At 37.0% G+C, this 25,537-nt stretch overlaps 1 protein-coding gene across 1 annotated transcript; it reads right to left on the bottom strand.

Moving 5' to 3' along the window:
- Window positions 1-2,489: 2,489 nt before the first annotated feature.
- Window positions 2,490-24,747, bottom strand: vimr2 (vimentin-related 2). Its single transcript, XM_073821144.1, has 10 exons — window positions 24,650-24,747; window positions 21,525-21,666; window positions 21,065-21,223; window positions 20,816-20,935; window positions 18,096-18,191; window positions 17,453-17,590; window positions 14,958-15,092; window positions 7,604-7,714; window positions 7,410-7,534; window positions 2,490-4,694 (listed from the first exon to the last, which is right to left on the bottom strand). The coding sequence occupies exons 1-10, from the start codon at window positions 24,745-24,747 to the stop codon at window positions 4,652-4,654; spliced, it is 1,167 nt and encodes a 388-aa protein (XP_073677245.1). The 3' UTR covers window positions 2,490-4,651.
- Between the last annotated feature and the right edge of the window lie 790 nt (window positions 24,748-25,537).

Here is a 25,537-nt window from a genome sequence, read left to right as displayed (position 1 = left end):
TCAAACACTCACTGACGCTTTAGGAAACACTATGCTTAAAGAGCATTTTTTTTAATTGCATATCAGAGAAAATGTAAAAAAATTTAATGCATTTTGTCCTCTGTATCTTCTGAAAGGCTGTACTAAAAAAAAGAAGATATTTAGGCAAAATAATCAAAATGCACACATCTTCATTCCGTTCAAATGTTTACACCCCTGGCTCTTAATGCATCGTTTTTCATTCTCAAGACATCAGTGAGTGTTTGAACCTTCTGTAATAGTCGTGTATAAGTCCCTCAGTTGTCCTCAGTGTAAAAAGATGGATCTCAAAATCATACAGTAATTGTAGGAAAGGGTTCAAATACACAAAAATGCTAAAAAACCAAAGAATTGTGGGACCTGAAGGATTTTTCTGAAGAACAGCAGGCAGTTTAACTGTTCAGGACAAACCAGGGACTCATGAACAACTGTCACTAAACAAAAAAAACCCCACAGTATTAGGAATCAAGTGTATGTAAACTTTTGAACAGGGTCATTTTTTTCATGAAATCCGCTTATTGTAGTGAACTAATTACCATTTTGCAGATTCTCCAAGGTGTATGTAAACTTTTGACTTCAACTGTATCTTTTAAAACTTAAGCTAAAAATGCTACAGATAAAATAAAACACATTATGAATAATGGCAATCACCACTGAGAATATTGGGAATTGCTACAAAAAAAACCTCTGTATGCATCACAATGCAATGCAAAAATCACATTGCAATGGCTCAAAATTCTTTGTTTGTGCAAAATATAATTCATTATTTTTTATTATTGACATGGGTGCAGTTGACCCCATTATTTTCACTCTAAGCCTTATTATTATTATTAATGCCAGTGTATTACACACACAGGCTGGACATCTGGGTAACAAAACACTGTCCAATCAGACTCAGGTGTGTAAACTTTCATAACCATTAGCATTAGTAAAGATTAAGAGCTGGTGTTTAATCTTTGTTATTCATAGATGTCTCTCCGTCGATCTCTGCCTCCATTTTCACTTCTCATCAAGGGCATGAGGATTAAAAGGCCAGGGGTGTCGCTGACCGCTGACCCAAACCTCAGCTTTGATGACTGACCCCTAATGCCAAGTTGTCAAGGTCTGAAAGCTAAAAGGAAGACCGGCCTCTGACCTCTCAATGTCACCGCTGGTCCACAAGGGGTTAATAGCCCCTCAAACGTCCCATAAGGGTCCACTGGGGGGTAAAAACGAGGGCTGAAACTCCCATACCAATACATCATGTCCAAACCCTGCCATCATCAGCAAAATCATTCAGTTCTTGTTTTATAGAGCAGTTGCTTGTGTTCTAATCAGTTGTTTTCAGTTTAGATATGTTGTTCAAATTAAGAAAATTGAAATTACAGAATTGTAAATGACTCACAACCCATCCCGACGAAATTAACATAATGTTGCGCAAATTGATTTAAAAATGCATTACCCGTGTTTAAGAAATGTTTTAACTGATCAAATTTAATTTGGGGTACATCAGCACGCGGTAAACAAATTAGCGAGTAATGAGAACACAATATTCATCACATTAGAGACAGAAACAAGCTGGAAAAAAGATGCAAAACAGAAAACAAGAAGGAGCAGAGTAAAAAAATGCCCTGGCAAATATTCCCTTGTGACCTTTCGCTCCCCCCTGCTGATGTCAGATCCTCCCCTCCCCTCTTCCATTGTCAAACCTCAGGAAAGGCCAGAAGCAAACCGCAATCCCCACAGGCCGGCAGACCAGGCCCAGGGTCCCATACTTCATCACAAGCACCCAGAAGGCTTTGGGGTGGGTGAGTGTATTTAAAGAGGGGGAGGTTCAGGGTGATCTGGTGCCCTTGGGCAACAAGAATGACTAAGTACCTCAGCAGTGAAAATAAGGGCCCCAAAGACAGAGCGACTTCCTCTCCTGCTGCCCATGTTTCATATCCACCGAATTAAAGGAGTCAGTTCGGCTGCACAGGTCAGTTCAGCCGCACCGCAGGCCTTTCGGATGGGCTTCAGTTCAACAGGAATTCACGGGTCCTGGATAATCTTATCTAATCCATTATTAGCTGCATTTTTCAACTTAAATGCACAGATAACAAGCCTCTGATAGGGTTAATAGCGCAGGGCGCTTACAAGCGAGGGTCAGTATGAAGATTGAAGGGCTCGCTGGGTAAAACTCCACAGCGCTCCATTTCAAGACTTCAAAGGTGGTGAAACGATATGGCACTTGACTGACAGAAGGACGATTGTGGTCTCTTTCAAGTCCATGTCGGCAGAAAACACCCCCTTAAAAGTGAAATGTATTGAACTTTGAGTTCAAAAAGATGAGGGGAAAAAGGAATGATTGATTTCAAACGCAAATATTTATTTAAACACTGTAAGTTGTTGCATAGAACAGAGTCAGTATAGAATGTGCTGCAGATGGTAAGAGACAGGCAAAATGTCCAACAACAAGTTAATGAAAATGTGGCATACCATAGTCATTTGGGAATTTTAGCTATATTGTCTGACTAAATGTCTGTCAGTAAGTTTGTATCCAACTTTTTTTTTTGCATTTTGGGTAGTCAAGCTTCATTTTCTTTTCTGTCCACGTATACATGACAGAATCTGCTAAATGTTTTTTTTTTTTTGTATATAAGGGATCATACAAAATGTACTTTATTTTTTATTTTGTACTGACTGAATAAGATATTTCACAAGACATTTACATAAAAGTCCACAAAAAAATAATAGTGGAATTTATAAAAATGACCCAGTTCAAAACTTTACATACACTTGATTCTTAATACTGTGTTGTTACCTGAATGATCCACAGCTGTTTTTTTTTATGTTTTTTGTTGATAGTTGTTCATGAGTCCCTTGCTTGTCTTAAACAGTTAAACTGCCCGCTGCTTTTCAGAAAAATCCGTCAGGTCCCACAAATTTTATGGTTTTTCAGCCTTTTTTTGCGTATTTGAACCCTTTTCAACAATGACTGTATGATTTTGAGATCCATCTTTTCACACTGAGGACATCTGAGGGACTATTACAGAAGGTTCAAATGATAAAGTTGTCAGTTTTTCTTATTTTGCCTAAATATCATATTTTTCCCATTTAGTAATTTCTTCAGAAGCGACAGAAGATACTTACATGTTTCCCAAAAGACAAAAAAAGTTAAATTTACCCTGATCTTCAAACTCATTAAGTTTACACCCCACCGGCTCTTAATGCATTGTGTTTCCTTCTGAAGCATCAGTGAGCATTTGAACCTTTTGTAGTAGTTGCATATGATTCCCTCAGTTGTTGTCAGTGTGAAAAAACGGATCATGGATCTCAAAACCATACAGTCATTGTTGGAAAGGGTTCAAATGTGCAAAAATGCTGAAAAACCAAAGAATTTGCGGGACCTGAAGGATATTTTGTTTACAATTAACACATTTCTTTTGTGTACTATATATAAACATATTTTATGTCTTATCTCATATTTTATATCTTATTCAGGTCAGTACTAAATAAAAAACAGCAAAATAGCATTTTGTACAATCCCTCTTATTTTGGTAAAACAATTAACATTTTGTAGATTCTGCAAGTGTATGTAAACTTTTGACTTCAACTGTATATGGTGGATGAAATCGAGCTCTAAGTCTATAGTCTAAGTCTAAGCTCTATAGTCCAAACTACAAAACCAGGCTGGTGCAATTTCAGTCTGTTGGTCTGACTGAAATCAAACTTTTAAAGTGCATGTAAATGCTCTAAAACAGTGTTTAGATGGTACAGGAAAGGTTAAGTTAAGTTTCAACAGAGAACAAGGAAATGTGTGTGTACACTTAAAAAGTTTGGGGTTGGTAAGATTTATTTATTTATTTATTTTAGTGTTTTTAAAAGAAGTCTTTTACACACACCAAGTCTGCATTTATTTGATCAAAAATACAGTAAAACAGTAAACTTGTGAAATATTATTACAGTTTAAAGTATTGTTTTTCAGTATACTTCAAAAATGTAATTTATTATCGCAAAGCGTCATTTCAGGCGTCAGTGTCACATGATCATTCAGAAATCATTCTAATATGCTGAACTGATGTTCAAGAAACATTTCTTATTATTAATTTTGAAAACAGTTGTGCTGCTTAATATTTTGGAGGGAAAAACAATGCATTTTTTTCTGGACTCTTTGATTAATAGAAAGTTCAGCACTTTTTTTGAAATATTTTGTAACATCATTCTTTATGGTCACTTTTGTCAAATGTAATGCATCCCTGCTGGATAAAAGTACTGTTTCTTTAAAAGAGAAATCTTATCAACCCCAAACTTTTCAACAGTAGGCTATGAATGTATCTGAGTGACAGGGACTATGAAACTCCAAGTAGAAGATTCTAGTGATGAAAATCCCCCCATCACTCTCAACACACTCCCACTGCTGCACAGATCCAGTGTTTCTTGAAGACCCGGGGTTACCTGCCACTGACCCGTTATCAATGAGCTCGCACGAACTCCCTGAAGTTCATCTGTCAGTGAAGGTTTACATCTGCTCACGAGGTTAAGTGTGTCTGACAGCTGTTTTCTTTACTTTCCTGATTTGTGAGACTCGCTGTTAAGGGTTGAATTGTATGTGGTTTTAGTGTTTCTTTGTGTCTGCTTCAGTCCAGAGGAGAGCATCACCTCTTCTCGTATCTTACAGGCAGCTCAGTCTCTCCTCCTCTTCTTCAACCAAACCCCTGCAGCAAGAAAAAGAAAAAACAACTCAATCTGCTTTTTATTTGACCCAAAGCTTTATCTGCACTACTGAAGAGTTAGGGCAACTATTACAACCTCAATCGCCTTGTCAAAGGTTTCAATGTAGCACTACACTAAGAATAATCATAAGCAACTGTACATCATGGTTAAAAGGTCTGATGATAGGCTACACAGATGCTGGGATAAATGGTTTAGAGTCTGGGGCGTTTTAAACTTATAATGATGCTGATTGTGGCATCAGAGATGCTCGTCAACAACTGGCATCTGGCAAAAACTACATTTGGGATTTTTCACAAGCCAAATGGCAATGGAGATGGCAGCACGGTGTCATTAGGGGTTTGTGGAGCAGACAGCTCTCTAAAATCTGCAAGAACATACAAGCCAAGCGTTCATCTCTTATTCATCAAGGATGAGAAAGCAGCAGTAATATGAAACTAGTAGATTAAGAAAAATGTGTATATCTTATTGCAAGGGCCAGAAGGCACAGAGGTGTGATATCACCAGTCTGGCCTGTTGACTAAGACCAAACCGTCTTAATGAGCTATTGTTTGTAAAGTGGTCGCTTCCTAAACCTCTAGGGGTAGGAAGCTCTATTTTGGGGCATTTCAAAGAATTAAGGTTATGTGGCGGATGCGTCATGCCACATACATCAGTGGAGATGGGGAGTATTCCCAATCCGGTGATGCCATGAAAAAAAAAACATGTTAAGGGAAGTAGGAAATTACTTCATGCTTTTTGCAACTGTAAGGGGATGCGCTTCCTGTGACCCATGTTGGCCTCAGGAATGAGGGCACTATTCTTAGGCATGTCTTCATCATGCATTGCGTCACTCATTTACCCATGCAGAGCAATGATCAGTAAGATTTAAAATGTTTTTTTTTTTTTTTTAATTCTCTTATGCTCATCAAGGCTGTATTTGCCTGAAAACAGTACTATTGTGAAATATTATTATAGTTTACAAGAATGGTTTTCTATTTTAATATATGTTAAAATATAATTTATTCCTGTGATGCAAAGCTAAATTTTCATCAGCCAATACTCTTCAGAGTCACATGATCCTTTCAGAAATCATTCTAATATGCTGATTTATTAGGGGCAGAAGTGCATAGCGCTAAAACCCTATTGTAATTGTTAAATGGTCACGGATCAGCGATCTCCACGTAAAACTGATCGTGCAGACCAAACCGTAAGTCATAGAGACTTGAAACTTGGAGGGATGGTAGTACTGACACCGCCTACAACGTGACCAAGGTTCGCCCCAATCGGCCTGACGGGGGTGCTACAGCAATCAAAAGTACAAAATCGTTCATAACTCCTAAACCACCAGTTGCAGGCTCAAGTGACTTATGTTGTTGGAATCCTTGGCTCACGCTGGACAAAACACATTCTTCAGATCGTGAATCTGGCAAAACTTTTGGGTATTTTGCATTTTTCGACAAACCTACTTTTGCGAAGTAGCCCTAGGTTTTTGGCCCGATCAGAACCAAACAAGTACAGAAAGATTCTCTGAAGATGAATATTAATAATTATGAAAAAAGGCTAAACTTTCAACTGACCGTTGCAAAGGGGCACAACCATGTTCAAAAGGGGCAGGGCAACTTTTAGTAAAATACCTATAGCTTCTGAAAGAAATGAGATAACTTTGCCAAACTCACAACACCTATGTAACACCTCAATCCGAGGTCACAGGGAGAAGAAAAAAACAAACAAACAAAAACAAACAAAAAAATTACAGAGCTTGGCCACTTGGTGGCATTATAAGAGGGAAAAAACATAAAAATGCCTATAACTGCGCAAACATTTGTCCTTTCAACATGAAAATTGGTGTGCACGGTCTTGGTCCGAAGTGCCACAAGTGTCTACAAGGACATTTGTGTATCACAAAAAACACAGCCGCTATTGGCAGACGAAATTTGAGCACCTGTTAGACAAGGAAAACGAAGGCCGATCAGAATGAAACTTAGTTGGCCTGTTCAACTCACAGCTACAAAGGTCTGTGAGAAATTTGAAAGAAATCGGCCATGTTATTGCAATTTTTAAGGGCATAAACGATTGTATGTTCATGAACGATGATCATACGATAGAATGAATAAACTCCTCATTCCAGAACCACTGCTGTCAATCAAACCAATTGTTAAATGATTGAGATGTCATCAAAAAACTTATTTTCCAAACTAGTCTTATGTTTTTCGCTCAATCTGGAAAAAAACTCTGCAGTACAATTCTCTGGACTCTCTAGGCCAATCATTATCAAAAAAGGTTGAAATTTACCCTTTGGGGAGCTATAACAGGGTTGTTTACAAAAGGGACCCGTCCAAATTTACCAAAAATCCTATAAAACCTAAAGGAAAACTCAAAACTTCACAAAACCTGGTGAGCACATGCGACAGCTGACTAAACAAGCATGCAAACATCATAAACGTTAAAAAACATAATATTTCTATGGTAAATTACCTGGATTTGGATTTGCCAAATTAGCTTTTTTTAAATCATTGATTTGGTGGTTACAGGCTTGCTAAATAATGTCTTTATTTTTGAATTGCAATAAAATTTCAGAATATTACTGTTTTTTTCTGTATTCAATGAAGCCTTGATAAAAACATAAAAAATCTCACTGATCCCAAACTTTTGAACAGAACTGTATTGCGGTAAGCAATGCTTGCCTTTACACAGAACTACTAATGATCATGTATCACCTGTAAGCCGCAATCTCTATGTCTAGCTTCATCTTCTGATTCAGCAGTTCTTCATAGTCCCGGCTCTGATCCTTCATCTGGAACTGAAGATTAGCCTCCTCCTCCTCCAGTTGACAAATGTAATTCTGAACAGAAACAACACAGTGAGATACTGAGAACTGCTGCAGTAGAATATGAACAGTAAGCATTTGTACCTCCAGCTCCTCAATCTCCTCCAGGTATTTGACTTTCCTGGTTTCTATTTCAGCCTCCAACTCATCTCCACGCTTCTCCAGCTCTGCAACCTCTTTCTGCAGCTCTGCAATCTACAATCACACATATACAACACCAGTAAAGATTTGGACACAAGTGACTGAATGTATGTCTGTGATCTAAATGCTTAAAATTATGTACTGAAGCTTGCAATTTTGTTTATTAAAATACAAGATGTTATACCGGAGCCACCAATTGTCCAGCACATATGGGGAGCTCCTTCAATACTCTTTAAAAAGCATCTTAGGTGGCATCCCATGAAGTTGGCCAGAGCATGCAGAGCTATAATCTAAACAAAGGACGGCTAATTTAAAGAAGCTAAAATATAAGAAAGTTTTATTTGTTTAACTTTTTATCGTCACTATATAATTTCCATAATTTCATTTGTGTTATTTCATAGTTTTGATGACTTAATGTGAAAAATGGTAAATAATTTGATAAAAATGAGTACGAGTGGCTTTCACTGTGCATAAACATAAACTGAAGCAGATCCACAATGTATAACAACACAGAGCTGAGCTTAACATAACATTATGTTGTAATTAATGGCTATTCTGGTCTTAAACTAGCAATTGTGAGAACATGTCTGAAAACAGTTGACGTTTCATGTTGCATATTCAGCCATCAACAAACAACGCAGAGAACTGTCAGCCACACCTCTGTGCACGAGCTGCCCTGCTGTGAGTAATTACTGTAATCAGGTAAGTTAAACAGTCAGCTGTCAGAGATGGATGGAGATTGCACGCTCTGTTTCTCTTTCAGGTAGATCACGGGAGGCTCCGAGCTCTGTTATTAACAAGCTGATGATACGTCAGCCGATGAAAATGGTTGTTACTCTGGTCTGGGTCTCGAGTGAGAGTAAGGCCGTCTGGTCAGTTGCCCCCACCCTAGAGAAAACTAGCCATGTCTCTGCCTTAATAACAGCTAAACGAGACCTGATTTCACCACCAACAGTTTGTTTAGGCAAACTGTCTCAGGGAGCAACAAGATCACTAGTATCCATCCTTAAAGGCAGGAGAGATAGGGCGACGAGTTTATTAGGGATGTGTCCGAAACCTAAGACATCTGCCCACTGCCCAGTCAGTCAGAAAAATCTTTGTGAGGTTTAAAAAAAAACTGAGGGTCAGTGACTCTCATTTTTTGTCTTGGTATATTATTTATATAAAACTGCATTAATTACTCTTCTATGATTAGAATTTACTATGCAATTTTTTTGGGGCACAGAATAAAAAAATCCTGATATTGTAGTGAAGAAAAAAGCCTTATTAAAAATGTGTCAATGTCAATACGGTGTCTTAAAATATTAGTTAACTTGACAGCAAGGCAAGGTTAGCCCAGGTTGTATAATGTCATTGCGTTTTTCAGGGCCGATGCCAATACCGATTATTACAGATCAAGTAGACCGATAACAGATATTTTGAACCGATATATATGTGGCGTAAAAATAAAAATGAAGAATAACAAGGGCTTGGACAAAAACTTTCTTTAAATGCTTTTCAATTATTTTAAATCGTTTTTTTAAATGACTGATACCGATAACCATAAAAATGCTTAATGTCAGCGCTGATAATCGGCCAGGCCAATAATCCGTTGACCCCTAGGTCCAACCCTCTAAAAACCTAAAAAGCTATTTATGAATTAATCATTCATAATATTTGTAAAAGGCTAAATTTTATTTTTTAAACTATTTATTTTATTTTATATTAAAAAGGCATTACATTTTTTCATAAGTTGGGATGCTTCAACCCAGGGAGTTAAAAAACAACCCAGGGCAACAGTGAAAAAGTAACCCAATTCGGCAGGAAAACGGTGGACTTGGCAACCCTTGTGCAGTGCGCTGTCATACAGAAGTAAACACAGAAGACAAAGTAATCGATTATGCGTTTATTTATGATGTGATCTGTTGCAGAAGCCAGTGAAATTATGCGCAGACAATATAAAAAATAAAGACAAGAATGTGACAAAAGATAGCAGAGTTTTGAAACTTTGTATAAACAAGCAGAGCTTGTATATAGAGTTGTCACTGTAATAGGCCTACTTACAAGTTCTGACACATCCCTGTACTTTCACTGACTACCTTTTGCAACTGTCTTGATAACTTTGGGTATGTAAAATGTTTGAAGAGAGTCACATGTGAGCGAAAAAAAATCCAAAAACTAACAAAAATTTCAGATTTGGGCCATACACACCAACCCTTTAAATAACAGGGTTGCCAGGTTTTCACAACAAAATTTACCCAACGGTTTCTCAAAATGAGTCCAAAAGTAGTGCAATCGCGTGCAAAAGTGAGGTCGCTTCAACACCAGCGGCAACAATGAAAAAGTAGCTCAATTCTGCTGGTAAAACTGTGGACTTGGCAACACTTTTGCAGCACGCTGTCATACGGAAATATGCAGGCAAATGCGGCCCAAATTTTTCGCTCACATGCCAGTCATGTGTTTTTCTCATGACAGTGTGAACAGCACAAACCGCATGGAATCTGATCTTTTCAATTCCGATTTGTACCACTTCTATACGTGGTACTAAATCCGACACAGGTCAGATGTTTTGCAATGCGACCACAGTTTGAAGTCACATCAGATGTTATATCAGATGCACAGGTGTTGCCAAGTCCACAGTTTTCCAGTGGAATTGGACTACTTCTTCAATGTTGCCGCGGATTGTTTTTCAACTCTGTGGGGTAAAGCGACCCCGATACTGACCCCCCAGAATCTGATTGAGCTAGTTTTGGACAAGTTTTAAAAAGCAATTGGGCAGATTTTGTTGTGAAAACCTGGCAACCCTGTTTGCATTGTTCTTTTGCACATGCAGAACCATTATCTGTTCACATTGGAAATCTGATATTGGCCACATTTAAAACAACCATGTGAACAGCTATACAAAAAAACTTAGATCTGAGCAAAGAATTGGAATTGAGCACTAAGGCTTGCAGTGTGATTTCCCATGAGCACAGAATCGTGACTAATTTTGATCTGAAGTGACATAAAAGTCGCATGAATTCCGAAAAAATCAGATTTGGGCCACATTTGCCTGCAGTGTTATTTGTCACTGACCCTTCAAATACAGTAGGCTTCCAAATGAACACAATGGCATGAATTCAAGTGAGTTTCATAAAAACGGAATATTTCTTGACTACAATGCATATTTCCCAGTAGAAATGGGATCAACAGCTTCAGAAGCCATTATTCTTTCCGCCAACCACTGAACTGCTGAAGGAATTGGATATCATATGCTGCTGTCAAAAACTGACCGGTTGAAGGGATTTTAGTAGAGGACATAAACACTGGATTCAGACATGCCTTGATGCCTTTCTGCCTCCAAGGTAGGAAGGCATCCTGCAAAGGTTTCTGACACAAGCTAAGAAACACAACTGCGGGAAATGAGGAGAGAAAATACAGAGAGAATGTAGTATGAAAGCAGGAAGCAAGATGCAGCGAAGCAGACTGTCCATCACTGATCAGGGAACAGGATCCTGTGTTATGAGAGTGAGCAGTGTGGTTGAAGACGGTCAGTTTATTTTAAGAGAGGTGCTACGACCACAACCACAATAATTAGAACCAAACCACCCTGTTTGTTATCTTAAATGTAAAGGTGTCACTTGTGGCTGACCAACGATTTTCTAGCTCTTCAGAATGTAAACTAAAGCAGCGAACGGATCCTAATCATTCCAAACATAAATCCTAAATGATTTCCCTTACGCGAATGCACAGTCACTTTTTTTTTTTCAACCGAAAGTTTCTCTTCCTGTCGGTGAGGGAGGCTGACAGGTGAGATTTTATTACTACGGCTCAGTGCGATTTGCTGTCTCCCGAGGCACTGCAGGAATGTGTGAAGTTTATGAAGTTTATGATTGGGGGAGAGAGTGCGTTGGCAGACTGTGAAATGTATTGTTCATAATGGAAGACAGCGAGGGAGATAAACACTGTTAGAGACGATACACTCCTCACAAGCTCCTGGTCCTATCTCTCGGAATAAACACTTTGGGCAGCAGGAGTTCTCTTACTTTATTCCTCAGCTGTCAGTCTGACTGAGGACGCTGCATTGTGAAACACCATCCCCCACAAAAAACTCCTCAGCTTTTAGCCGCTCTCCTAAACGCTGATTTTCAGCATTAGGGCTGACACAGGAACTCGCGTCTGATGCTGAGCTGCTGAGGTGGTGGGTGTTCAGGTCAATCATCTGAGTTAAGCTGTGGCCATGTACACACTGCACTGGTCTGAGAGTAACAAGCGCATTTAAATGTGGGACCAAATCCTCTAAATTATTGTTCTGTGACTACACAGATTACAAGAGCATGAAACAGCAAGACAAATATGGACAAGTAGCTCTATCCCTCATAGGTTTGTTTTTGTTTGCACAATAAGAGACTTGCTAGGGAGTCCCTGTCTCCCTAAATTGTATCATTTATGAGCCAAATTACTTTATTTTTCAATTTAGCAGCATTTTAGTGTTACTCAATCCTGATTGATCCTGACATCCATATAAATGTCACTGCTTTGTACAAATATTTCTGCCTGTTTGAAAATATATAGAGTGCAATCACTCTACAAATATAAATGTAACTTTATTTCTTTAAAAACAGTGATGTTTCAGCCAACTTGTCTGATGAAGAAAATGAAGTTGGCTAAAACGCCATAGTTCTTACTATTATAACAGTAAACTAATAGTTGAAACGCCAAAAAATAGTTTAAATATTATTACTCCCAAACAAAGTTTCCTGTACAATCGATTCAACATTATTGGATCTCATCACAAATTTCACATATTTTTGGGTATGTTAAATCTTTGAAGTGACTCCCATGAGTACTGAATCGTGACAAATGTTTATAAATGAAACATTAAAAAACAGTAAAAATGATAAAAATAGCTGCAAGCAGCGATTACCGGAGTTCAAGTGCTTTAAGGCATTTAAGCACATATGAAAAAAGACATTATCACCACCTAAATCAATTTAAAAAGCATTTTTGTCAAATCCAGGTAATTTACCATAGAAATGTTGTTTTTTTTAATGTTTATGTTGTTATAGCACCAGCTGTGTCTGATCTCCTTAAAACTGTGCATGCTTGTTTAGAATCACCTGCCGCATGTGCTCACCAGGTTTTGTGAAGTGTTGAGTTTTCCTTTAGGTTTTGGGTAAATTTGGACAGGCCCCTTTTTTAAACGACCACATTAAAGCTTCCCAAAGAGTAAATTAAAAAAAAATGTGATAACTATTGACCTAGAGAGTCCAGAGAATTGTAGTGTGTGTGTGTGTGTGTGTTTTATTCCAGACTGAGTGAAAAACCTAGTTTTTTTTTTACAGCTTTTAAATTATTTAACAAATGATATGATTGACAGCAGTGGCAAAGGCAGTTCCAGAGGCAAAGTTGTCCAGAATGAGGACTTCTATCATATGATATGAATATGATGTGTATGTGTGAAAAACCGTGCAACGTACAATCGCCTATGCCCTTGAAAAATGCGTTATTGCCCCCCAGTGGCTGATTTCTTTTAAATTCCTCTCAGACCTTTGGGTCGTGAGTTAAACAGGCCCACTGAGTTTCGTTCCGATCAGCCTCCGTTGACCTTGTCCTTGTCTAATGGGTGCACAAACTTCATCGGCCAATGGCGGCCATGTTTTTTTGAGATATGCAAGTCCTTATAGACACTTGCGCCACTTTGGACCAAGACCATGCACAGTGATTTTCATGTTGATTGGACAAATGACTGTGAAGGTATAGCCATTTTTATGTTTTTTTTCCCCCTCTTATATCACCACCAAGTGGCCAAGCTCCACATTTTTTTGCCCTGTCACCTCAGATTGAGCTCTTATATTAGTGTTCTGAGTTTGGCGAAGATATCTCATTCCGTTCAGGAGTTACAGGCATTTTACTAAAAGTGGCCCCGCCCCTTCTGAAGATTTTGGCAGCATTCTCTTTTTTTTGATTATTATGGTTTGGTTCCGATCAGGTAAAAAAACCTAGGACTAGTTCGCAAAAGTAGGTTTTTAAAAAAAAAAAATCCAAAATACCAGAAAATTTAGATGCATGCACCGGTGCGAGCCAAGGATTCCAACAACATAAGACACTTGAGCCTGAGGGTTTAGGAGGTATGAGCGATTGTGTACATTTGATCGTTGTAACGCCCCTGTCAGGCCAATTGGGGCGAGCCTTGGTGACGTTGTAGGCCGTGTGAGTACTACCATCCCTCCAAGTTTCAAGTCTTTACGACTTACGGTTTCAGTCCTACGTGCTTGAACCCCTAATGAATATGTTATATGGCGCACATATTTAGCAAAATGCTCCACTATAGAGTTCATTTTTCTGGCTGACTAATAAGTTTATGGTCACAAATATGTTTTTACTGAGTAAAAAGTGACATTATGTGACATTGTTTACAAGCTGTTATATTGACGTCTTCGCAGGGTTGAAAAAGACTGATTGAGCGATTACATGAGACAGGATACGGATTTTGGTAAGTTGTTTCGGATGTTCATTTATGTTTATTTCGTGCTGAAACTGGTATTACAGCAAAGGAGGTGTTCAGTTCAAGCGCACTTTGCGCTGCTGCTTCTACTGAACTGAGGCACTACTGCGATCTGTTACTCCACATGTTACTGTTTATATATTGTAATAAAATGTACAGAATTTTTAATTTAAGACTTTTTATGCAAAAAGTAACAAAGCACAACGCTTATTGTGACTTATTGGATAGGAGGTGAGCTACAATTTTACATTCATTAACTGAAAACAGGCTAAACTAATCGATTCTTGGGATTTAAGAATCAATATAGTTTCATAAAAATCACAATTTATTAAAATCAAGAAATCAATATATTTTTTTACCCAGCCCTACTATTACAACAAAACTCTGTGGCAAATATTTTTAATTACAAAGAATCATTCCCCAGGTTGCTTAGAATCAATCATCACTAATAATGACTCACAGTTCAGTGGGTGAGTTTTTTGTAAACTCTAGTACAGAGTAACAGCTCTGATCGATTCACTGAGTGAATCTGTTTTAACCTGCCAACTCACATTCAAGTTCAAGACCATTTTGCACTGGTTCCTAAGAATCATTTGGTTGAACCGTGTGCATAATTTCATGTATGAAACAGTGGTGTGCACTCTAATAAGACAATATCTGCCTAAACTCACGCTAAGCTTTATAGACTATTTTAAATAATGGTCAAAGGTTTTGTTTTTTGGTCTCATTTGAGACCATTTTAGCAGCAGTCTGGAGCCCTGAAGTGTCTTTTGATGGTTTAGAGCTGTGTCGTTGAAGCAGAAGTGTGTCATTGAGGCTAAACTCACTCACCAGGTTCTTAAGGACATTCACGTCAGTCTCTTTGGAGACATCCTTCACTTTCCCTCCAGTCAACTTAGCCAGCTGCTCCTCCTTCTCCTTTCCTGCGGCATCAATGGCAGCAGCGCTCGAGGCTCTGAACTCGAACTGAAAAGCAGGAAAAGTTCACAGCTTTAAGTTTCTTGCAACTCCGAAGAAGAGTTACCACCCATTAAATTCTGCAGACTGCAGGCAGCGAAGATGAATCACTGATTATTCCCAGAAGAAAGAAGAGCAAATGAAGGCCCATCAGGTGAACAGGTGCAACCAGTCAAAAATCAGCCTCCAATTACTGTTCCCCCCAAATCCCAATCAATATCAATTGTGAGTGAAACAATTGGACCTTGTGTGGCACTAATGAATCAAAACACTAGTTTTTGGTTCCGAGACCACCTGAGAGAGAGCAATGAATAGAAAAGCAGACATGGAAGGGTGGTAAAGAATGTGTTTGTGCGTGTGTACGACTTTTAGCACACTAGCAGGAGTTGTTCTTGGCCTGCTTATCTTACACCCACACACAAACACACACTAGAAGTCTCTTACAGCCTATAGAGGCTCTCCAGCGTCTTCTTGTAGAAGTGCTCTCTTCTCTTCTCCTCTCCAAACTCATTCTGTATAGAAGCCTGGGAAGGGCTCCAGAGCTCTGATTACCGCCGCAACCCTGGTTGAGAGCAGCCACTCCGGGGGCAAATGGGGTTAAAGGGCACTGGTGCTGTAGGATGACCTTTAGAGGGCCCTCACTCCTCAAAAGACACAGAGGGGACAATAGTGCTCTGTGCTAGATGTGGACAGAGCTCTGTCCAACAAAACTGTCCCCTGAAGTAAAGTGTGAAAGAGGAAGGAAAAAACAAGCACAACAGCTACACTAAGATGTGTTAAGAGGTTAGTTCATCCAAAAGGTTTTTAATTCTTCTAGACCTTTTGATAGTCCTAGATAGTGTCCATCCCAATTCACTTTCATAATGGACCCTTTTCACAAGACTGTGATGACATCATTATCATAAATTCTTTAAAGTTTTATATCACCTTTTCATCAAGTTACAAAAAAAAGTCCTCGCTTATGCAAGGATTTTCTAATGCTGCGTCTATGGAAGGGACAGTACATTTGACATTGTTCTCTCTTCTGACTGTTGATATCAGTCTTTTTCAATTTTTTTCCTTTGATTGAAACTATCGTGAAGTTTTGTTTTTTTTCCTTTTTGAGCAAATGGCAATGCAAAAAATATATTTGCGGTACTCTTCTATTCACTGCTCTCTGATTTTACCCAACTATGATGACTTCCACTATGAGAAACCCGGAAATGTGAGAAAGGTCTATATGGAAAAGAGCAGCATGGGCATTATGCTACAATTCTCCTTTTCTGTGCCATAGAAAGGTTCACCAAAAAGCAAGCCACTTTTTTCTTATTTTGCCTAAATATCATATTTTTTCCATTTAGTACTGCCCTTCAGAGGCTACAGAAGATTTCCCAGAAGACAAAAGTTAAATTTACCCAAAAAGTTTTTGAACGGAATGAATGGTTTTCCTTTCTTGAGCATCAGTGAGCGTAAATGTAACTTTTGTCTTCTATGAACTATTTGAAACCATCTCCGGCGGTACTAAATGAAAAAATATGATATTTATGCAAAATAAGAAAAATGTACGCATTTCTATAAAGTTTTCACCCCCTGGCTCTTAATGCATGTTTTTTTTTTCTTCTGGAGCATCAATGAGCATTTAAACCTTCTGTAATTGTTGCATTCGAGTCCCTCAGTTGTCTTCAGTGTGAAAAGATGAATCGCAAAACGATACATCATAAAAATGCAGTCATTGTAGGAAAGGGTTCAAATACACAAAAATGCTGGAAAAATTAAAAAAGTTGTGGGACCTGAAGATGAACAACTATCACTAAACAAAAAAACACAGCTGTGGATCATTAAGGTAACTATACAGTATTAAGAATCAAGGGGATGTAAACTTTTTAACCAGGTCATTTTTATAAAACTATTTATAAACTATTATTTTCTCTGTTGGACTATATTTAAACATTTTATATGAAATATCTTACTCAGGCCGGTACTAAATAAACAATAAAATGCATGTTGTATGATTCCTCTTATTTTGGTAAAATAATTAACATTTTGCAGATTCTGAAAGTGGGATGTAAACTTTTGACCTCAACTGTAACCGTGTGTGCCTTTTCCAACATGATTTTGTAACACGCATCGCAGAGCTAGTGCAAGATGAGCATTTGTGGTTAAAAAGTATATTCATTTTTATTTTTCTTAGAAAATGGCCGATCGCTTCGCTAGATAAGAACCTTATTCCTTGGCTGGGATTGTGTAGAACCCTTTGAAGCTGCACTAAAACTGCAATTTGGACCTTTCGACTGAAGAAAGAAAGACATAAACATCTTGGATGACATGGGCAATTTAGTTTGTACTCACAGTGTCAACAGTCATGTCAACTCTATCTGTGTATAATTCACCTTAAGGCTCTCAACTAGCGTGCCATAGTACTCCTTGATATCCATGATGGCTGGAGTGATATCAAAAGAGGGGAACTGGAGGGATACAGTTGGAGAACCTTCATCCAGAGTCGTGGGCTCACACAATTTCTCCAGCCTCTGTGGACAAACACAACATTACCACTTTTGGTTTCTCCTCAGGTAACAACATCTGAGACAGGGCAGCTGTTCATTAATCTGGGCCTGATGAAGTGTTCATGAAAAGGAGATTGAGTCCAAGTCTCAGCTTGTTCTCCTCAACATGAATAATGAGCGAGCGGCAGTTGAATCAAGATAATAATAGCAGTTAATAAAACAAGAAGAACTTCTGTTTTCATTTCATACGCCTGAACTGTGAGTTACGTTGCACGTCCCAGAGGGAGGTCAACGGATATTTCTTCATTTCCAGCAGTACCCGCAGACTCCCCATATACTATATTCTTTCATTCTATGTTTTGAGGGACCGTGTTTCCTGTCAGTCTCCATTCCACAAAACCTATTCCCCTTATGATCAGAGGAGACACTTTAAATGCCAAAACCCCCATAAGACCTTTTTTTTAAGAATTCAGAGGTTTAAACTAAAACTGCCTTTTATGATCACAACTAAGAAGTAACATGGCCTTACCGTTTCGTGCTGTCTCTCCATGGCAGCCAGCTGCTCCTCATAGATGGCCACTTGCTCTCGAAGGGCCAGGCAGTCCGTGGTAATTGCATCCACCTCCTGAGCAGAGCAGCGGAAATAAAGGTCAATTCAAACACGAAGCACTTAGCCTCAACATCTTCTGTCGTGAGCATCATCAGTGCCACCAGGTTTGCCCCAGCAAAGACTGCAATGCAGGGAAGAAGAGATCCACATACGCAGCCCGACATCCAATGCTCAAGACAAAGCTGTGCTTTATTCGGCTCATCTGGGTATCTTAAGTGCCTTATTAATTGGCGATGAATTCAATTACTCAGAATGAAAGCATTTGCATGTGAATGCTGCAGTGTGACGGTGGGTCTGGGCAGCAGAGGAAGCGCACTGCACACACACGCTTCCCTGGAGCCCAGAATTGGCACAGTGGCCGCTGTTCCCGTTATCTCAGCGTGAACACAAGCCCAGTACTGGAGAGAGTCTAGACTGCGTTTCGATGCCGATTTGCTTTCTCTATTCCACAATGCCGAAGGGCTGAACTCCACTATTGTGGACGCATTCCAGCTAGATGCTTAAAATCTTTTTTCTCATGCAATTTTTTTTCATTTATCAATTCTTTAAAATGCCAGTTTGAACCAGTGAACATAAAACTAAAAACATGGCATAGAATGCCATGCTTATGTATCTAAACTATAGTATTTGTACAGCTGCAACCCCGCTATACTATATCTATATTATCCTAGTGGTGTTCTTCCTGTTTTATTCTTTCCCTCTAACCCTCCTTTCTCCTCTGTGCCCAGCCGGAGAGCTAAGCCCTGCTCTGTTGCATCTAGGAGATATGAGAGTCTGAATGAGTGAATTATTAGGCACGGTGAAAGCTTTCCCACATCTGCTCTTTTACTGGAGATGTGCTCTGACATCTGTGGGGTGACGGAGTGGTTTCTACAGAAAGCAGCTCGGGTTTCAGAGTGGCCGCTGGCCGGGAGTCAGCGGGGCCTGTAATCAGGACTCTCCAGAGCGGATCTGGGAGCAGCAGCTGTGTTGTGCCACTCCAGGGACTTTCACACACCTCCACTGGAGTTAGAACACCCCACCCCACCCACAGCACAGGCTAACACTGCCATCTAGTGGTGGGGAGAGAGTAGAACTTTGCAAAAGTTCATTTAAAATCTATATTCTGGTGTATTAATGCATAGATGTGGCATAGTGATACAGGTTACTGTCCTGGAAAAAGTGTACTTTTCTGTACTAAGTTGCTTTAGATATATATATATATATATATATAAGTTAAGTTAAATCACATACTGTTCAAAATTGCACTGTAACAAGTATTTGGACACTTAAGCCACATTTAATGTATTTTTTTTGTAATTTGATTCCATTAAAATAGAAATAGAATAGAAATAGAAAATGACAAAAGCTCAACAAAATTAAAAAATGCTAATTCAAATTGTTTAAAACTGTTTTTGGTAACTGAATAAAATAAAATAAAATAAAATAAACAACGTTTAAAAAAAGAAATAGAATACAAATAGAAATGACAAAAGCTCAATAAAATTATTAAACACACTAAAATTAAAATGCTAATTCAGACTATTTAAAACCGTTTTTGGTAACTAAATAAAAAAAAATAAAGAAATAGAATACAAATAGAAATGACAAGCTCAACAAAATTACAAAACTTAACTAAATTAAAGCAAACTTAAATTAAAATGCCAATTTTGTAAAAAAATTTTTTAACATGCTAATTAATACTTAAAACCATTTTTTGTAACTGAATAAAAGAAAATAAACCTAAAGAAGAAATAGAATAGAAAAAGAAATTATAAAAACTCAACAAAATTACTAAAACAAACTAAAATTAAAATGCTAATCCAACCTATGTAAAACCGTTTCGGAAAAGAAAAAAAAAAAAATAATAATAAATAAAAATAAATAAAATTAAATTAAACCAAACTAAAATTAAAATGAAAAACTATTTAAAACCATTTTGGTAAATACAATAAAATTAAATAAAATTAAATAAATAAAATAAAATAGCAAACTTAAATTAAAATGCTAATTTTTAAAACAATTTTTTGTAACTGAATAAAAGAACATAAACCTAAAGAAGAAAAAGAATAGAAAAAGAAATGACAGCTCAAAAAAATGACTAAACCAAACAAAAATGTATTTAAAACCATTTTTGGTAACTGAATAAAATAAAATTAAATAGAATAAAGAATAGAATAGAATAGAATAGAATAGAATAGAATAGAAATGACAAAAGCTCAATAAAATGACAAAAACAGTTACTAAAATGCTAATTCAAAACATTAATTACTTATAAAATAAAACAGTATTGGGCATGTTGTGTTTGTCCATAGTTGTTTGTTCATAGAGCAATGTAAAGTATACCAGCAATACCATATTCTTACTCTAGTGGTTTATTCTGTGTGAAATGGGAAACTGTTTTTACACATCCACCAAAAACAATCTTGGGCCAGTTGGTCTAAAAATAACCAGCAAAAAAATAACCAAAAAAAGGGAAAGGGAAAAAAGTGAGTTCTGAAAAAAAGACCATGTATCACTTCTTTAAAGAGTGGGTTCATACCATAATCTATCAAAAGCTGTGAAATTCAACTTTAAATGTGGCTAAAGTGTCCAAATACTTTTTGGGGCCTGTATATACACCAAATATCAAATAACATCTGCAGTATTCATGGCATTACCACAGAAACATCTTCTCGCTCTTGCTGGATGAGTCTCTTGTGCTCAACCACCTGATCGTATTTCATCTGCAGACGCCGCAGCTCACCCTTCAGCTCCTCAGTGTTGCATAAAATCTCCTCCTGAGGGAAACGACAGCCCAGCAGCAAAACAGATGACATTTAAAGAGAAAAACACAACTTATAAATTAAATTTTATCAAGTGAGGCATGAATATCAAACACCACCCAGCTCAGAGTTTCTGAGTGGTACCTTTTCTTTCCGTAGCATCTCCATTACAGCCTCCAGACTATAGTCCACAGGAGCGCTGATGCTGACAGCGGTGGTGGAGATCTGCTCTGAGTCCAGCCTCTCCCCCAGCTCAATAATTTCAGCCTCCAGAGATTCATTTTCCTCTTCTAAACACCGAACCTACCATAGCCACACATGCAAGACATGAAAGTAGTGGACATATATCATAAGAGTAACTGCTTATGCTTAAAATGATGATCATATTACACCACAGAGTAGAGGACACTGTGACTGCAGCATCTTCATGGCCTTAATACGATTTTCCTCACACCCTCAGGCAAATGATTGACCCCATTAAACATCATGGAAATATGATAATTGGGCCACACACAGGGAGGCCATTAGATTCAGCATGAGCACAGCTGCTTGTTACCCAGCAGAGCCTAGGGTGTGTATGAGTGTGAAAATTTTTATGTCTCACCACGTCGATGAGGCCTGCCAGGCGATCGTTGAGGACAGCGATGACGGAGCGTTCATGGACAAATCGAGCCACACCCTCTCTGTTTAGGGCACGAGCTGCAGCAAAATCCAGCTCGGGACATTCACGCACTGAAACTCCAGCCCTGTCAAACAGACTGAATGCTTTCTCATGTTTGCACTGGCTTGTTTACTTTCTAAGCAAGCATAAACAAACAATACTGAAAGAAAAGAGGAAATGGTGAAACACAAAAGAGCTTAACTAATAACACATATGTAGTTTATTTAAAATCGAAAGTAAGAATAAAGAGTGAAGTCACTGTTTACATGATTCAGTTTAGGATTTTGGATGGATGTTGATTCCTAGTTGGCAAATATACAGTATATGTGACCCTGGACCACAAAACCAGTCATAAGGTAAAATTTTACAAAACTGAGATGTATACATCATATGAAAGCTCAATAAATAAGCTTTCTATTGATGTATGGTTTGTTAGGATAGGACAATATTTGGCCGAGATACATCTATTTGAAAATCAGGAATCTGAGGGGGCAAAAAATTCAAAATACTGAGAAAAACACCTTTAAAGTTGTCCAAATTAGGTTATTAACAATGCATATTACTAATCAAAAATGACATTTTTATATATTTACAGTAGGAATTTTACAAGAAATCTTCATGGAACATGATCTTTACTTAATTTCCTAATGATTTTTGGCATAAAAGAAAAATCTATAATTTTGACCCACACAATGTATTTTTGGCTATTGCTACAAATATACCCCAGCGACTTAAGACTGGTTTTGTGGTCCAGGGTCACATATAAATCAATATATAAACGTTTGGGAACAGTACGATTTTTTAAATGTTTTAAAATAAGAAAGAAGTCTTTTCTGCTCATCATGGCTGCATTAATTTGATTAAAAAGACAGAAAAAAAAACGTAATGTTGTGAAATATTATTGCAATTTAAAATAGTGCTTTTCTTTTTTAATATACTTTAAAATAGAATTTATTCCTGTGATGCAAAGCTGAATTTTCAGCATCATTAATCCAGTCCTGTGTCACATGATCATTCAGAAATCATTCTGATATGCTGATTTATTATTGAATACAGTTGGAAACATTTTTTTTTTTTCTTGAAACCTGTGATACTTTACTTTAGGATTTTTTGAATAAAATGTTTAAAAGAACAGCATTTATTTAAAATAGAAATCTTTTGTAACAATGCACACTACCATTCAAAGTTTCGGGTCAGTAAATTGTGTTTCTTTCTTTAAAAGAAATTCACGTTTTCATACAGCAAGGATGTGTTAAACTGATAAAAAAGTGATAGTAAAGACTTATATTGGTATAAAACATTTCTATTTTGAATAAATGCTGATCTTTTTAACTTTTTATTCATCAAAGAATCCTAGAAAAAGTAAAAAAAATAAATAAGTATTTTCCGCTCATCTAGGTTAATTTGATTAAAAATACAGAAAAAAGTATTGCAATATTGCGAAATATTATTACAAATTAAAATAGTGGATTTCTGTTTTATTATACTTTAAATTCTAATTTATTCCTGTGATGCAAAGCTGAATTTTCAGCATCATTAATCCAGTCTTCAGCGTCACATGATTCTTTAGAAATTTTTTTTTCTTTCTTCCGTAATATTTTCATTCAGCAAAGATGTGTTAAATTGATAAAAAGTAATAGTAAAGACTTATATTGGTATAAAACATTTCTGTTTTGAATAAATGCTGTTCTTTTTAACTTTTTATTCATCAAAGAATCCTGGAAAGAGTTAAAAAAAATAAAGTTCAACAAGGCTGCATTAATTTGAATAAAAATAAAGAAAAGAAAACCTGTAATATTTTTAAATATTACTGTCATTACTCCAGTCTTCAGTGTCACATGTTCCTTCAGAAATTATTTTAATATGTTGATTTATTATTATTATTATTATTATCAATGTTTGAAACAGTTGTGCTGCTTAATATTTTTTTGAAACCTTTTTCAGAATTCTTTGACAAATAAAAAAGTTAAAAAGAACGGTATTTATTCAAAATAGAAATCTTTTCTAACAGTTCAAGTCTTTACTATCACTTTTTTTTATTTAGCAAGGATGTGTTAAATTGAAGTATTAATTTCTTCAAAAAAGAAAGAATAAAAATTTACTGACCCCAAATTTTTAAACTCTAGTTTATATTGTTACAAAATATTATATTTTAAATAAATATTGTTATTCTTTTTAATGTTTTATTCATCAAAGAACCCTGAAAAAGCACAATGGTAATCACAGGTTCCAAAAAACACTAAGCAGCACAACTGTTTTAAACACTGATGATAATAATAATAATAATAATAATAATAATAATAAATCATCATATTAGAATGATTTCTGAAGGATCATGTGGCACTGTGGACTGGGGTAAATTAAGCTCTTTGCACCACAGAAATAAATTATATTTTAAAGTATATTAAAATAGAACACCACTATTTTAAATTGTAATAATATTTCACAATATTGCTGTTTTTTTTTCTTCATTTTTGACCAAATAAATGCAGCCGTACTCTAAAATACTTGTTTAAAGAAAATCTTTCTGATCCCAAGACTTTGTTTTTTTTCCCCATATATAATTTTGTTAAAACTTCAGTTTCAAATATTTTAAGAAACAATACATATATATATACATATATATATATATATATAAAACTTGGCAAGACTGCATTTCTTAAGCAGAAAGTCAGCATATTTGAATGATTTCTAAGGAATCAGCTTAGGAATCAGGAATCAAAATTCAGCTTTGCCATAGGAATAAATTAGATTTTAAAACATTAAAATACATTTTTGAACATAAGACACCTTTCAAAAATATTTATAAGTATATAAACCTCAAACTTTTACATATAACAACAACAACAACTAGTACTACTACTCTTGGTGTTAATTGTGAAACAAAAATTCATTCTTTGGAAAACAAAGCGAACACTGTGAAAAAAGATGAAACTGAATCCTGTCTGAACTACAAGTTTATATGGAGGAATTCTCTAAAATGACAAAATAGCAATTCTATGCTGGAAACCAATTATTAATTCACAATTTAGGATTCAAATTCCACTCTTTCAGACCAACGTACTGACCTGGCAGCAAAGCGGGCCTGGACTCCACAACGTCCTGCAGCCTGGCTCCACTGCTCCTCAAACAGCTTACGGTAGGACGACACTCTCAGCAGGGCCATGGCAGCAGCAAGAAAAGATGACAACCACACAAATTGGGGGTCTTTATAGATGCCAGGGCTGAGAATGTCACAAGCACTTGTGGGAACTCTCACTGAACACAAGGTGGACTAACTAGGGAAACAAGTGTCAGAAGGCAAACCTTTCACAGGTAGAAGAAACAATTTAGCCTCTGCCACAGCACTGGAGGCCACTCCTTTAGAAAGCAGTTACACTGGGACAACGACAGTTCAGCTTTCAAGAACTTGCAGTATTAGAACAAACTTTGAGCCCTTAACTTTGCTGCTTGGTCGACCGAATTTTTATTAGTCGCAGAAAAAAAAATTCCACAGGAATTTGGTAATATAGTACATCGGGCAGGACTTGCCTACCATTCAGACCTCAAATATGGCTTTTCATCTGAAAGATGAAGATTACATGGCCACTCAATCTGATGTTAACAGTTTGGAAGCTGAAAAGTAGCAGGCTTACTGCATTACGGATGGAGATGCCGGTGCATTTTTGATCATACAGATAAAAGTAACACATCTTTCAAATCTGTAAAGACTCACAATAACAACGAAATCTTGTTAATTAATTAATTAACCAATTTAAATAGAAGTCATTGTCACCAACTTAATCTCTTATGCCGAAAACAAAGAAAACACTAGTTTATCAATAAATTATTAAAATGTTAATGCAGTCTCCTTGCTGTTTTTCCCTGACACATTCATAATTATATCTGCCGATGCACTGTGGCAAGCTTTTTTTGCACGCGCTTGAGCACTTAATAAGCTATGTAGGCAATTAAAG

This window comes from Garra rufa, chromosome 16 (assembly GCF_049309525.1).
Source record: "Garra rufa chromosome 16, GarRuf1.0, whole genome shotgun sequence".
NCBI classification, from domain to species: domain Eukaryota; kingdom Metazoa; phylum Chordata; class Actinopteri; order Cypriniformes; family Cyprinidae; genus Garra; species Garra rufa.
This window is presented reverse-complemented; position numbering and strand designations above follow the sequence as displayed.

Coding starts and splice junctions, on each gene's coding strand:
- vimr2 (XM_073821144.1), bottom strand. CDS start 24,747: ATGGCCCTGCTGAGAGTGTCGTCCTACCGTAAGCTGTTTGAGGAGCAG. Junction 18,192..20,815: donor AGCGAGAAGATGTTTCTGTG/GTAATGCCATGA, acceptor TGCTCTGCTCAG/GAGGTGGATGCAATTACCAC. Junction 17,591..18,095: donor TGGAGAGACAGCACGAAACG/GTAAGGCCATGT, acceptor GTTTGTCCACAG/AGGCTGGAGAAATTGTGTGA.